Source organism: Phyllobates terribilis, unplaced genomic scaffold (assembly GCF_046119375.1).
Source record: "Phyllobates terribilis strain yellow unplaced genomic scaffold, ASM4611937v1 Scaffold_7__3_contigs__length_470593459, whole genome shotgun sequence".
Lineage (NCBI taxonomy): Eukaryota > Metazoa > Chordata > Amphibia > Anura > Dendrobatidae > Phyllobates > Phyllobates terribilis.
The window spans coordinates 131554279-131568700 of NW_027362767.1; the positions used below are offsets into that span (position 1 = coordinate 131554279).

The 14422-nt window shown below is 46.2% G+C and overlaps 1 protein-coding gene across 1 annotated transcript; it reads right to left on the reverse strand.

Moving 5' to 3' along the window:
* Positions 1–328: 328 nt before the first annotated feature.
* On the reverse strand, positions 329–11878 carry RTF1 (RTF1 homolog, Paf1/RNA polymerase II complex component). The gene is made up of 18 exons (XM_073639172.1): positions 11694–11878; positions 8582–8692; positions 8351–8501; positions 8032–8236; positions 7682–7802; positions 7158–7269; positions 6631–6769; positions 6216–6393; positions 5466–5548; positions 5299–5386; positions 5045–5152; positions 3975–4052; positions 3748–3869; positions 3488–3545; positions 2207–2284; positions 1891–1986; positions 1683–1794; positions 329–760 (listed from the first exon to the last, which is right to left on the reverse strand). The coding sequence occupies exons 1-18, from the start codon at positions 11769–11771 to the stop codon at positions 654–656; spliced, it is 2025 nt and encodes a 674-aa protein (XP_073495273.1). The 5' UTR covers positions 11772–11878; the 3' UTR covers positions 329–653.
* Positions 11879–14422: the final 2544 nt, after the last annotated feature.

Below are 14422 nucleotides of genomic sequence, written 5' to 3' on the forward strand. Positions count from 1 at the left end.
CAATATACAAATAGAAAAAACACACAATTGTAAGAACATTCATTTAATGGGATTTTCTTTTCAGTCGTAGGTATTTATTTACAGCTAATAGAAGTTTAAACAGCCATAAACATCATGGATTGCAGCTGGAAAAAAAAAAATAAAAAATATATATTTATAAAGAGAAGGGAAAAAGAAAAAAAATAAACTTCTGTAACAAAAATTCAGTGCCATGATTTTCCGAATTCTTTCCTTATGACAAAGTGCAGGGTACTGGTAAAACATGAAACCAGCTCATCTTGTGTGGAAACCCATAGGGCGCCTACACAGTTCCGGAGTGGAGAGTTAGTTGTTTTTTTTTTTTTTGTTTTTTTTGCACAATTGATCGCTAAAATACCTTGTAATACTGGAGCGAGAAAAGACCAGGTTCAAAAAAAAAAAAAAAGGAGATAACTCAGTCACAAATCCACAATTCAAAAAAAGGGGCAGAAGAAGAAAAGACATGGTGTAAAATATATTACAGTTTATTTACAATTGTTTTTTTTGGGTGGTTTAGTCTTCTCTTCAGTCTGCTGCTCCAGTCTGGTGAAGAAAAACAGAAGACGAGGGAAAAAAAAGAAACCTGATGGAACACGATGGAAACATGCAAGGACCGGAGCAGCGGCCAAACCATCTCAGATAAGTCCTCGTCTTTTCTTGTAGTCCTCTAAGTTCAATGATCTACGGGGGGCTCCGTCCTTGGCAGCGGGAGCTTTCGAAGAGATAGCAAGAGACTTCGATTCTACAAAAAAACAAAACGGAATATCGATTAGATATTACAGAATTTATTTTCTCGATCATGTGGATAGAAAGTTAAAGAAAATATTTTGTCACATTCGGGGACTGAATGTATTTTTTTAAATTTTTTTATTATTTCTTAAAATCATTGTCGTAATTAGGTTTCATTAAGAAAATTTCTTCCATCTGCAAAGTATTGCTGGATGCAGAATGAGCTAACTGAGAATCCATCAGTGAGCTCATCTCACACCTGATTTATGACAGCAGATGACGTCAAAGTTGAATGTACAGGGAAATAAAGCCAAAGTCTTTAAAAGCCAAAAGGTGCAAAATTTCTAATTGAACACAAATATAAAAATTATAGTGCACTATACTGTACAATGAATGGTGTAATTCACAAGTGCAACAGACCCTCATGTCTTTGTACAGAAAGTTAAAAAAAGTACAGAGTAAATTGGCAGTTTGCTTTCGATTAAAATTTCCAGCCGTTCTTGTGATATTAACACTTGTTTACAGCTCGTTGCCTAGGAGACCGACCACCGCTGCTGTCTAGCTTGTAAGCACTGTGCTGAAGCTAGCAGGTATTAGGAGGTAACAGTGTGCTCCAACAATCCTGGCCAGCTTTACAACAGTACTTACAAGCTCAATAAGAGAAAGCATGTAAACGCTGAGCATGTTCTGCTGTCTGGCTGCAGTGGTCGGTCAACAGGGCAACAAGCCGTAAACAAAAATAATATCTCAAGAACGGCTGAAAATGTTAACAAACCGTAAATTGCTAAAGTGTTCACATTTACAAGCTCTATCCAATAATATCCATTTAGGAAGATGGGAATAACCCCCTACAGTGTGAGCCTTTCTGAAGCCATGAACTTGTAGTATATTTATTACACACATTTCTAAGAAGAGTTAAGACTGTATTCCTTTACCTGAACTGGGGACTTGTAAGTCAATTTTCACATCAAAGTCATGCACTTTAAATAGATCCTCTGACAGGTCGCTGGTTGACTTTGTGTTGCCGTCTTTATCTTTGCTTTGATTCTGGAAGATGGATTTGGATTACAATGAATACAGATATAGCCCGGGTGGTCCCGAGCTCCGCAGGGCTAGTACTCTGGATATGAGGTGGGGTCTTACCATTGCATTATCTGTAGTAGGTTCTGGGTTTCCAGTTGATCCATACTTTGCATTCAACTGTGCTATGATAGCAGCCTGTACCGCAGGATCCCTGGACTGGGAATTCAAGGGAAACAGGTTAATGGTCTTCTCTTTTTGGATCTTGGCTCTTCCATTCTCGATTATATAACTAGTCCACAAGACTAAAATGAGGAGTTTACCCCAATTCTTATTACAGAATTATGAGGTTACCAGTGACCATATAGGGGTTATATCTAGAAAGGTCTCTGGCTTCCTATAAGGATCCTGAAGAGGGCTGCTTTATAGGATCACTTACATTGGATACCATGGTAGGTTTGCATTGTCTCCTGGTGAAGGGATCCATCTGCTGCTGCTTCATGCTCTGACTCTCAGCCTATAAAAGATGGCAATGTCAGCGAACTACAACACTAAGCCCGGCTTCACACCTCCAAGTCTCCCCGTCTTCTCCCGACACCGGGTCTTCTGACCAGAACTCAGTTTCCTTGTATATTACTAGGTTGTCGAATCCTGATCGGAAGACCCCCAAACTTCTATGGGGCTCAGTCAATACACAGACCAGGAAATGTGGACGTGCAAAACCAGTCTTCTACAGACATGACACCCACGGCCTATAGGAGGCCTATTAGTTACATTTAACAGTTTTTGCATTACCGAGCACTTAAATATCCTGGGGGGAAAAAAAATAAGATACCACTGAACATAAGAAGGGGCTATCCAGGACTATTATTTTTAATTGACAGCCAGTTCAACCGAACATAGCAGAGAGACAGCTGTCAATCAACCTGACGTCGGCGGTGACACCTGTCAACAGAGCAAAGGGAAAGGAACTGCTGCGCTGATGTGACATCACAGGAAGGAGGGGGACAGCAGCCAGGAGAGATCATCGCACGCAGTCAGTAAATGCTTAGCCCCATAAGGCCTTTAATGAACAAGACTTCAAGATCCCCATCAGAAAAGGTCTCCGGTAAAGTGGGTTTCTTACGGAGCTCTTAGATCATCAATCCACAAAATTGGTGATAAAGGACTCATACTAAGTATGGAAGTTATACTGCACCCATAGCACAGGGCATAATGTCCTGATCACTGGGGGTCCCCCATCCTGACAACATGGCTCTGCAGTGTCCCATCTGTATAACCAGCATGATTCACTACCAGAGATAACAGGGTCCCAGCAGCTGAACCCCAAAAATTAGCAAATCATCTCCCATCCCATTGGTAGGGATAACTTCTATATGCTGCACAAACCCTTTAAATGTAGGACTGCTCGGGGACTGACCAGTGGGAGACCCACTAAGCCATAAAATGGAAGTGTGAATGGGGTGGTAGCACGCATGCTTCTAAGGGACTGATCGCTTGTCTCTGTTCAATTCAGAAGTGAAAGGGAGCGGTAACGTGTACTCCTGCTGCACTCAAACAGGGGGCTTTGTACTCCCATTGTCAGGGCTGATGATATCCAACAGTCAGACATCCATCCTGGGAATGGGAGACCTACGTCTTTAGTTCTTCAGCCCCCTTGTCTGGCAGCAGTTGTTGTACAGGATAATGTTCAGGAATCACAAGTCTAATGTGGACTCACCACTAAGGCCTTCTCTGACTCCACGATGTTCCACTCTCGGTTCCTCTGATTAATGTAGCTGAAAAAAAAAAAAAGTAGCTGCAATTAACAGGAAAGTATAATACTAAAAATGTGACAAAACTACTAAATCAATTTGTAGAGAATATGTCAAATGTTGTGTTTTAAATCAATCACATGATTGTCCCAACCAGTTCAATTATCTTGTGTCACACAGTTTTCCCAAGTCCGGCCCAATGTACTGACCACCTACTGATCCTCACCTGATGGCAGAGATATTCTTCGTCCGCTGACGATCGAGCGCTTCAGCTCTTTCCTCCAACTCATTCAGCTCGTCTTGGATCCGTTTAGCCCGATCCTGTTCCCCAGCCTCCTCGGCCATGGCCTAAAAACAACCGCAAGTTTGTACAGCAAGCTAGGTTTTGTATTTTTTTTTTATATATATATTTTATTATTAAATGAAAGTGTAATCTGTAAGTGATGGTCATACCTTATCTTTCAGGAGCTGGGTTTTCTTCATGGCATAATTAGGAGGGGCTTTCCTAAACCGTTCCTTTTCTTTTACAATCTGCAATAATAGATTTAAGAACCACAGCGAGGGTGAGCCATAAATAACAGATTACAGCCACAAATTACATGACAGGGGGGAAAACATAGCATTTCCCAAGTTTTGGGAGCGCTGACTCCTTTTACTGAAGACACTAAACTTCATATTAATCACAACTGTTTAAATTCAGTGCTAATTAAAAAAAGCTTTAATTGTATACAGCATGCATGCAGATCTATGCATCTCCATGGTAACAGACTGCAAACAAATCTCATGTAGTCTGATGCTGCAATCACACCTCCTACTGTGTGCCAAGCAGTCCAAGCGATTACTAGGGACATTTTTTTGGATGGGACAATTTCTAAAGATCTTTTTTTTGGGTTGTGCGAATGCAAACTTAAGCGAATATCAGATGTGGCCGCTGACTTTGTGATCCCCTACCCTCGTGCATACCCAGACAGGGAACAGACCAGGCCTAATTTTACAAAGCTAGTTTTAAAGTTTGGTTTCAATTATGCTTTCTTTTCTTTTTTTTTTGCATTGGCTCCCTCTGGTGGCCAATACTGGGAAATCTGAAAAATTAAAGGCGCGCTCCGGTGACTTTTTAAATTTTTTTACTGTGTGTTAGCCATCATGTATTCAAGTGTAATTAGTGCAGCGACATACCCACCGGTCGCAGTCTTCTCCCACTTTCAGCTGAAATTAGAAGACGACCGTGACCTGCTACACGCTACTACACGAACAAACAACAATATTCACCGGAGGGCTCTTATACAGGACCGCTGGATAAACCCCCCTGTAAAGTAATTAGCAGCCACTTGTGAACGCCGCGACTTCGATCATGTGCACTGGACCTCTACCTACATGCCAGAGGCTTCAGCTCAAAGTGTGCATGCTTAAAGTCGCTGCGTTCCCAAGCAAAGTTTTGGGTGAAAGAGAGTATCCGGATCAGGGGGGTGGGGGGTCTCCGTCAAGGATTTACATTCTGCATAGGACAAGAACAGACGACTTACTTCCTCAATGTCTTGGTCGTTGAACTTGTAGTTCATGGCCTCTTTAATCGTTACTTCTTTTTTGTTAATCTCGTCCAGTGTGGGGAGCTGCATGCTCGCCGAGAACATCTACGGATCAGAACATTTCTTTAAATTAACCCTTTCCATGCCAAAGCCCATTGGAACAGACCGTGCCATCTGTTCCGGTGTTAACAGAAATTACAGAATGGAATAAATAAAAATTGTGGAAAAAAAAAAAAAAAGGCAATACTCACAGCTTCCTTCCACTTCATGAATTCACTTTCTGTGAACTCCTGGTTGGACACAAATTCTAGGCGAAATACTCTCTGGTCATTCCCATGTCTAAAATAAAAAAAAGCAGAAGTAACAGACACCACAGGGGACAACCCTTCTCCGAGTCCCACACCCAGAGGGGCATTACCTGAGCTGCAGACCTTTGTTTGTCCTCGTGCTGCCCAGTTGGTAAACTTTTGCCGTTTCCACTACGCCAGTGATTTCGGCCACCTGAGAAATAAAGTCCTCACTCATATAAAAAGTGTGAACAACAGGTGCCCTACGTGAGCCATCTCGCCAATCATCGGCATTAATACTGCTGCACAAATACTGTAAAACACACGTCAAACTCTGGCCCGCAGGGTGATTATATTTGGCCAGCGACTGCGAGGACTACGAGGGGCCCATTATACCGCATGGAAGACTACGAGGGGCCCATTATACCACATGGAAGACTACGAGGGGCCCATTATACCACATGGAAGACTATGAGGTGGCCCATTTTTTTTCTGAATGGACGACTTTATTCTAAGACCTATTAATTAAAATGTTCTGTTACTTTCCATGTGAAAAGGATCATTGTTAAATTTGATAAGGAAAACCCTCAATTGTAGACATTTTTTAAATAAATATCAAGGTTGGCCCGTGACTTTGTCCAAGTTTTTAACTTTGGCACTCTGTGTAATTGAGTTTGACATCTCTGCTCTAAAGGGAACACATGAGAAAAGCTGACAAGGGGGGGGCAGGGTCTCAGAGTGGCCCCCTTGGCACATGCTACCCGATCGACTTCTGGCTCTACAGCGAAGACGGATAAAAGGTGGAGGAGGTGAAGGTATTACTTATATTTATTCCGCCTTCTTATAAATGGTGTTTTTAAGAGCCCGGACACACTGCTTACCCTGTACACAGGTTTGCTGTTGTGATTGCCGATACCGATCCGTACGAAGCATCCAGACACGGTCTTGGCGAAAAAGGGCATGTGACACCAGCGCTCCAACTTATGGCGCGACAGGCGGACTTTATTCAGTTCTTCCGGTAAGGAAACAGGCAAGGACTTTGGTGGAATTTCTTCAGTTCTGTAATAAAGTTTTTATTAAAAAAAAAATAGAATTTGAATGTAGATCTTATTTCTATGACAATAGTCAGAGCCGTACTCCTGGAGACCAGCATGCTACATGGGGACGTTATACACCAGCATTACCTGCCCACATACCCCATCATTCAGATGATTAGAGTGAGACTATTGCTCCCTGATCTGCTGCTCAGTTATTGTAATGATCATCAATTATTTATGGCAGGAATGGAAAACTTACTCCATCTCATCTTCTGAAGAGGAAGACGATCTAGAGGAGCGGTCGCTCTTCTCACTAGACTTCTCATCTTCCTCCTCCTCTTCGTCATCGGAGTAAACTTCGCTTGTCTTTAGAGGTTGCTTACGAGCAATAAGCTCAGCTGTAGAAGAGAAAAAAAATTGAATTTAGTCAAAAATTATACTAAAATTTTGCTTCCATCTCAGCGGTTGGTAGACTGGAGGGGGCACAACCGCTGAGACCTTCAAAGATTTTGGTGACCAGTGTAGGGGGGTCTCACTGGTCGGCCTCCCTCCAAAATTATGAATTGGTAGAGCAGAAGGGAGAGCACGATGGAGAAGACCCCAGAGGGAACCCATGCAGACATGCGGACAACAAACAAACTCCATGATGATTTTGCCCTTTATCTGTTTCAGCCCCAGGAATGCAGAGTAACTGTACTATCCACTGAGCCACCATACTGCTCATTATCCACTACAACTCCCAGCGGGCTCAAAATGATCCCTGTGGTCATATTAGGAACGTCATACCAGTTTTGTTCTTTCTCTTCTCTCTCTCAAGTCGCAGCTCCTCCATCGCTTGGGACTTCTTGTCCAACTTCTCATCTCTCTTGGAGCGTCTCTCCTTGTTATGGGACGTAACCTTCAATATTAAAAAAAAAAAAAAGGAAAATTAGAGAAAGAATTATTTATTTATTTATTTATTTTAAGTTAAGTGTTCCTCTATTCCAATGAAAACTTTTGGCAAAGCTAAAAGTGTGTAATATACATACTGCTAGGATTCAGCACTCCTAGCCAATTAGGTCACCCGAAGTATTTATTTGCATTTACTTCCCGACTAGAGTCTCATCCACTTCGCAATGTTCTATTGATAAACAGATGAGAATCTAGTCAGGAAGAGACAAGTATACAAATGGGAATCACAGCTCGCACTGGCTGCAGAGCCCAATCCTAACAGTATGTATATTACACAACATTAGTGTTCGGCTGCACTGAACTAGAGTGAACAGTGAACTACATGACACTTTCACGTCCCGTGGATCTCGGCTTTGTACCTGAGCCTGAGCTTCCAGGATCTGCGTTTGCTTTTTCTTTTCTTGCTCCTCATCATGCTTCTTCTTTTTCTCCTTCTTTTCCTTGCGCTTTGCAGTTTTCAGCTTCTTCTTAATCTCAAACCTACAACATAGAAGAAAATTGTTAGCATGAGAAATTAAAAAAAAAAAAAAGACTTCTTGTCGGTCCATATGAAAATTTAGGGGGCACCAATTTTTGTGCCATTTGACATCGTAAAGCGATGTACTCCGCTTCCTTCGTCAGCCCAACATCCAATGGATGGAGAGGTATAAGTACACCCGTCCCCGCATCATTCCCCTCCTCCTCACCCCTGTATATATAGGGAGCGTACCGTCTTTTAAGCACTTCTCGTTTCTCAATCCGGTTAAATAACTCTTGCTCTCGTTCCTTCTCAGTCATCTGCTCCAGCCGCGCTCTGTCCTCGTCATCGCCCATAAGGTCATCCCCGTATCCATCACAAAACTCCTCTTCCTCCGAAGAGGAGTCAGAATCGGAGCTCGAAGAAGAACTGTTACTATCGGAGTCTGAAACTTCACCTGGAAATAGGATTTCACAAAATAAAGGGGAACATTAATTAGCTTAGACATAATTCATATTAAAAGGGCATCTTAGAGGGAGATCCCACTGATACTATGAAGCATCTGACTCACCTTCCTCAGGTGCAGAGCTCTCCCCTGAGCTGTCCTTTCCGGAGCTCGCAGAGGAGGCGCCTTTGTTAGTCGTCTTTTTCATGGATGCTTTTTTGTCAAGTCCTTTTCCAGGTTTTCCTTTTTTCTTATTTTTCACTCCTCCGACAGTCCACTATAAGAAGCAGAACTGAAGAGTCAGATTTTTTTTTAGTTACGCTGCCCCCGTAAAGAATAAAAGGTGTAGCTACTCACTTCATCATCACTGTCGGAGGTTTCGGAGTCGGAGGTTGCGGCAGGTTTGCTCACTGGCTGTTCCTTCTCTTCGGAGTCACACCTCTTGCGCTTAGCGAGGGACAACAACTCCTAAAACGCAAAAATAAGGAAATTCGGTGTTTGGGGGTTTCTTTGGAAGGGCAAGAGGGGGTCATTAAAACACAGATTATTAGAACACAGCAGCAGCAGCCTCCCCCCACCCTGCGACCCGTGTGCAGCAACAGCCTCCCACCCCCTCACCCTGCAACCATATTGCTAAGGGTTTCCTAGGAGAACAATCCATTTTAGTGAAAAATGTATCCTCTTGGTGTTCGGTGAACATTGGTGGTGTAAGGATAGATTGGGTTTAAGGGCTTTGTACCAAGTAGATAAGTTACAGCGCTCGGCTCCCTCCAGCAGTACCATATACAATGCCTGAGGTAATGGTGGTCGTGCTCGACCTCCGCTCCATTCAGAGGGGACTCTGCTGAGGCTCTCAGGATCAGTTTTCACCTGTCTAATGGGGTTGATGTTGCTGTGCCATAATAGTTTTCCATCTTTTCTCATTTAAAAGCAACAACAAACACCCCACAGACAGCAGTGCCATAAACGATCCTTGCATCCATTCGTGTAGTAGGACATTGTGCACGGTCATAAGGATTATTGTCCCACACAACTCGCGCTCTAATTCCAAGTCCCTCTATTTTGGGCATCAGCGATTCATTTTCTGCAGAACGAGCCATCAAGTAGCAGCGTCCATTAGACGTGTGCAGGGCTGGCTCACGTTTAAGAACTATTCTGACAACAATGCCCCCCTCTAATACTATAATAGCGCACACTGCTAGGACATGTCCTAACTTTATGCTGGGCAAGAGGCCCATTTCTGGGATCTCACCTATGGGAGAAATGTGAAAGAATGAAGTGCGGCACGACAGCGCCCCCCCCGACACCTGTTTAATGGGGGAACTGCAGCACAGCTTCATTCAAGTGAATTTTCCCTGAGCAGAGGATGTAGCTACACACCAGACAGCAGCCCCTTCCTTCCTTTTGAGCTCCCCTAGAAATATGCCGTCCCTTTATAATCCCCTATAACATGTACAGCCTTATTCTTACACTGCAGGCACAGTCAGACATCAAGCAAATATTCCAGCAGTCAAATCTGCACCAAAATTGTGTAATTTAATTGGCATGAGATTGTATTGCAGATTTTGCTGCAGGGACGGCCTCAGTTCATGAAGACGCTGGTGCGAACTGTCAATCATCAGCGCACTGGCAGGAAGGTAGGGGAGCAGTGCACTCCTGATTGAGAGCTTGGGAGCCCTCCATGTAATCAATGTTTAATCACTGAGAATAGGACCCCCGGAACCAGTGCAGACAGACCCATTCAATGCTGATCAGTGGGGAGTCCTCAAAGTTGTGCCCTAAACTTCCAGGTCAGCCCCCCACAAAAGGCAAGAGGTGGCCGTGCATGTACAGATATTTAAATTTTAATGTTTTAAGGGGAGCTCCTAAAATTGCATTGTGCGCTTGTCTGACAACTTAATAACAATTTGAGAGAGATCAGCTCACACACGGCCGCCTCTCCATAACAGAGGGCAACGGGACCCTCTACCCAAGGTAGATAGGGGCCAGACATGATCAGCGATTTATGGCACATTTTATTGCTCTGTCACATACATCCCAGACAACACTTTAACGGGATCATCTACCCAATAGCAACACGGTACATCTTCACACTGGGGTCCCTTATAGACACCCTTCCGGCCGCTGCGGACCCATCTTTACTGTCAGAACAAAGTGGCAGTGCTGATAGTCATGACTGCTCTGTTCAGAAACAGCACTATAATGGGATGTTAGGGGGGGCAGTCATTAGACCCCTCTGATCAAGCAAATACACGATTAAAGGGGGTTATCTGACACCGCTCACTTCCCTAACAGAAGTGACTGGTGCAGAGGATGTTACGGGCCCCATACACCTGCAGATCATGTATGCGTTCCAGCAGACGTGTGGTGTTGTAACATCATTGCTCTCATGTAGGAGTGAGTGGAGGTGGATGACCCCTTTAAGTGGTACGAGCCCTTTTCAATACGGTATATACGATCACTTACATTATAGCAGAAGGACATCATCATCATCGGAAGGATAGAAGGTACAAGGTGAAGAGGAAGACCAGCAACCAATGGCTTGATACTATGAACAAAACGACGGAGAAGACCCTAGACTAGGCTGCGCAAGATCGATCTTCTTACAGATCGTTCATCCATCAAGTCGCCATGGCGACAGGATTGTGGGGGTCCCCAGCGGCGGGATGCCGGCCCCCAGTCACCCGGCGTATGGGTGTCCCCAGCGGAGGGATGAAGGCCCCTAGCCACTCTGCAGGGCGTCCCACCGGTGTGTGTGTGTGGGGGGGGATTTGGGTCCCCAGTGCCTAGCCACCCGGCAGATGGGGGTCCCCAGTGGCGAGATGCCAGCCTCCAGTCACCCAGAATGGGGTCCCAGCGGCGGGATGCCGGCCTCCAGTCACCCGCCATGGGACCCCTGCCCCTAGCCACTCTGCAGGGGGGGGGCGCAGCAGCAGGACGCCGGCCCCCAGCCAACCGGCAGCGGGACGCCGGCCTCCAGTCACCCGGCAGGGGGTCCCAGCGGCGGGATGCCGGCCCCCAGCCACCTGGTGGGGGGTTCGGCGTCCCTATGAATGAGGATAATAATTCGCGAGTAAATCTGTTGCAAGCCAAGCCTCCGCTCTGCAGTGTAGAACTACAACTCCCAGTGAGGGCTGGAGGCCACAGACCTAAATGTCATAGCATACACAGCGCCCCGATGCCATGGGCCACAGATGCCCCCAGCTCTGCCCTGGGCATAATGAATGGCCGGTGCCTGCTGTAGTCACTCCTGGGCTCAGTGATCCTGCTGCTGCCAGGAGGAGCTAGCAGAGCCCCGCTGATCACTCCTGCGGCATTACCGCGGCGTGAGTGCACAGAGCCCAAACCCCAGCTCCGCACAGAGCACACGGCACCACATAAAGGCTCCTGGGCGCCAGCAGCCCGGGCCCGGGAGAAGGGCACTTGGCCCAGGTCAGTCCTGCGCCATTACAGAGCATCTGCCGCTCACCTGGTCCAGGTTGTCGTCGCTGCCGCTATCATCTGAGTCCGAGTCGATCACTATCCGGTTCTTCCGCTTCTTCACCATGACTGCAGCTTGTGTGCAGCACGGCCGCGGCACCGGAACCTCAACCAGCACTGTCTACACGACTGCGCATGCGAACAATCCCTCAGCGTTCGATGCGTAGAATTCTCCGCCCATGGATATTGTGACGCCATTACGTACAAAAATACGCAGCCGCCGAGCGTGGGCGTGACGTAGGGTCACGTGGACTCTCCTGCGAAAAAGATGGAGATAAAGCACGTGACCCATAATCCTCGCTCTGTACCAGTCAGAATGTAGCGATTGTATTAGCGAAATTAGTGGAGCGACTAAGACGAGAGCAATCGAGCGACTACATGGATGTATTCCCCCTCGGCGGGCGGGAACGTGCTGCCATCTTCTGGATGGGTGGTGCTATTACACGGAGGATCTGATTTTAGCCCTTTGCTGAGTTTTTGTCTATTATCTTATCTTCAGGACCCTCACCGTTAAAGTTTTATTTACGAGAAGTTTTTGGAGCAGAAAATTTTGCAAATCTGAAAACTTCTCAAAAAGTTGGAGGTTCTGCTCATTTTCCTCTAAATAAAAAGAAAAAAGCTCAAAAAAAAGAAAACCTGAAACTCAGCTCCGAAAAACCAGCAAAAAATACTCAGCCGATGGGTCGCTATGGCGTTTATCCTACACTACAGCCGATGGGTCGCTATGGCGTTTATCCTACACTACAGCCGATGGGTCGCTATGACGTTTATCCTACACTACAGCCAATGGGTCGCTATGGCGTTTATCCTACACTACAGCCGATGGGTCGCTATGACGTTTATCCTACACTACAGCCAATGGGTCGCTATGGCGTTTATCCTACACTACAGCCGATGGGTCGCTATGACGTTTATCCTACACTACAGCCGATGGGTCGCTATGGCGTTTATCCTACACTACAGCCGATGGGTCACTATGACGCTTATCCTACACTACAACCCATGGGTCGCTATGACGTTTATCCTACACTACAACCCATGGGTCGCTATGACGTTTATCCTACACTACAACCCATGGGTCGCTATGACGTTTATCCTACACTACAACCGATGGGTCGCTATGACGTTTATCCTACACTTCAGCTGATGGGTCGGTATGACGTTTATCCTACACTACAACCCATGGGTCGCTATGACGTTTACCGTACACTACAGCCGATGGGTCGCTATGGCATTTACCGTACTCTACAGCCGATGGGTCGCTATGACGTTTATCATACACTACAGCCGATGGGTCGCTATGGCGTTTATCGTACACTACAACCGATGGGTCGCTATGACGTTTACCGTACACTACAGCCGATGGGTCGCTATGACGTTTACCATACACTACAGCCGATGGGTCGCTATGGCGTTTATCATACACTACAACCGATGGATCGCTATGGCGTTTACCGTACTCTACAGCCGATGGGTCGCTATGACGTTTACCGTACACTACAGCCGATGGGTCGCTATGGCGTTTATCGTACACTACAGCCGATGGGTCGCTATGTCGTTTATCGTACACTACAGCCGATGGGTCGCTATGACGTTTACCGTACACTACAGCCGAGGGGTCGCTATGGCGTTTACCGTACACTACAGCCGATGGGTCGCTATGGCGTTTATCGTACACTACTGCCGATGGGTCGCTATGGCGTTTATCGTACACTACAGCCGATGGGTCGCTATGACGTTTATCGTACACTACAGCCGATGGGTCGCTATGGCGTTTATCCTACACTACAGCCGATGGGTCGCTATGACGTTTATCCTACACTATAACCCATGGGTCGCTATGACGTTTACCGTACACTACAGCCGATGAGTCGCTATGACGTTTACCGTACACTACAGCCGATGGGTTGCTATGGCGTTTATCATACACTACAACCGATGGGTCGCTATGGCGTTTACCGTACTCTATAGCCGATGGGTCGCTATGGCGTTTATCGTACACTACAGCCGATGGGTCGCTATGGCGTTTATCGTACACTACAACTGATGGGTCGCTATGGCGTTTATCGTACACTACAACCGATGGGTCGCTATGACGTTTACCGTACACTACATTCGATGGGTCGCTATGGCGTTTATCGTACACTACAGCCGATGGGTCGCTATGGCGTTTATCATACACTACAACCGATGGGTCGCTATGGCGTTTATCGTACACTACAACCGATGGGTCGCTATGACGTTTACCGTACACTACAGCCGATGGGTCGCTATGGCGTTTATCATACACTACAGCCGATGGGTCGCTATGGCGTTTATCGTACACTACAGCCGATGGGTCGCTATGGCGTTTATCGTACTCTACAGCCGATGGGTCGCTATGGCGTTTACCGTACACTACAGCCGATGGGTCGCTATGGCGTTTACCGTACACTACAGCCGATGGGTCGCTATGGCGTTTACCGTACACTACAGCCGATGGGTCGCTATGGCGTTTACCGTACACTACAGCAGATGGGTCGTTATGGCGTTTACCGTACACTACAGCCGATGGGTCGCTATGACGTTTATCGTACACTACAGCCGATGGGTCGCTATGGCGTTTACCGTACACTACAGCCGATGGGTCGCTATGGCGTTTACCGTACACTACAGCCGATGTGTCGCTATGGCGTTTACCGTACACTACAGCCGATGGGTCGCTATGACGTTTATCGT

Bases quoted from the DNA above. Each gene is read 5' to 3' on its own strand.
- RTF1 (XM_073639172.1), bottom strand. From the start codon at position 11,771: ATGGTGAAGAAGCGGAAGAACCGGATAGTGATCGACTCGGACTCAGAT. The intron at 1,987-2,206 runs GTAAGTGATCCT...TTGAATTCCCAG, and splicing joins AACCTACCATGGTATCCAAT to TCCAGGGATCCTGCGGTACA. The intron at 761-1,682 runs GTAAAGGAATAC...GTTTTTTTGTAG, and splicing joins CTTACAAGTCCCCAGTTCAG to AATCGAAGTCTCTTGCTATC.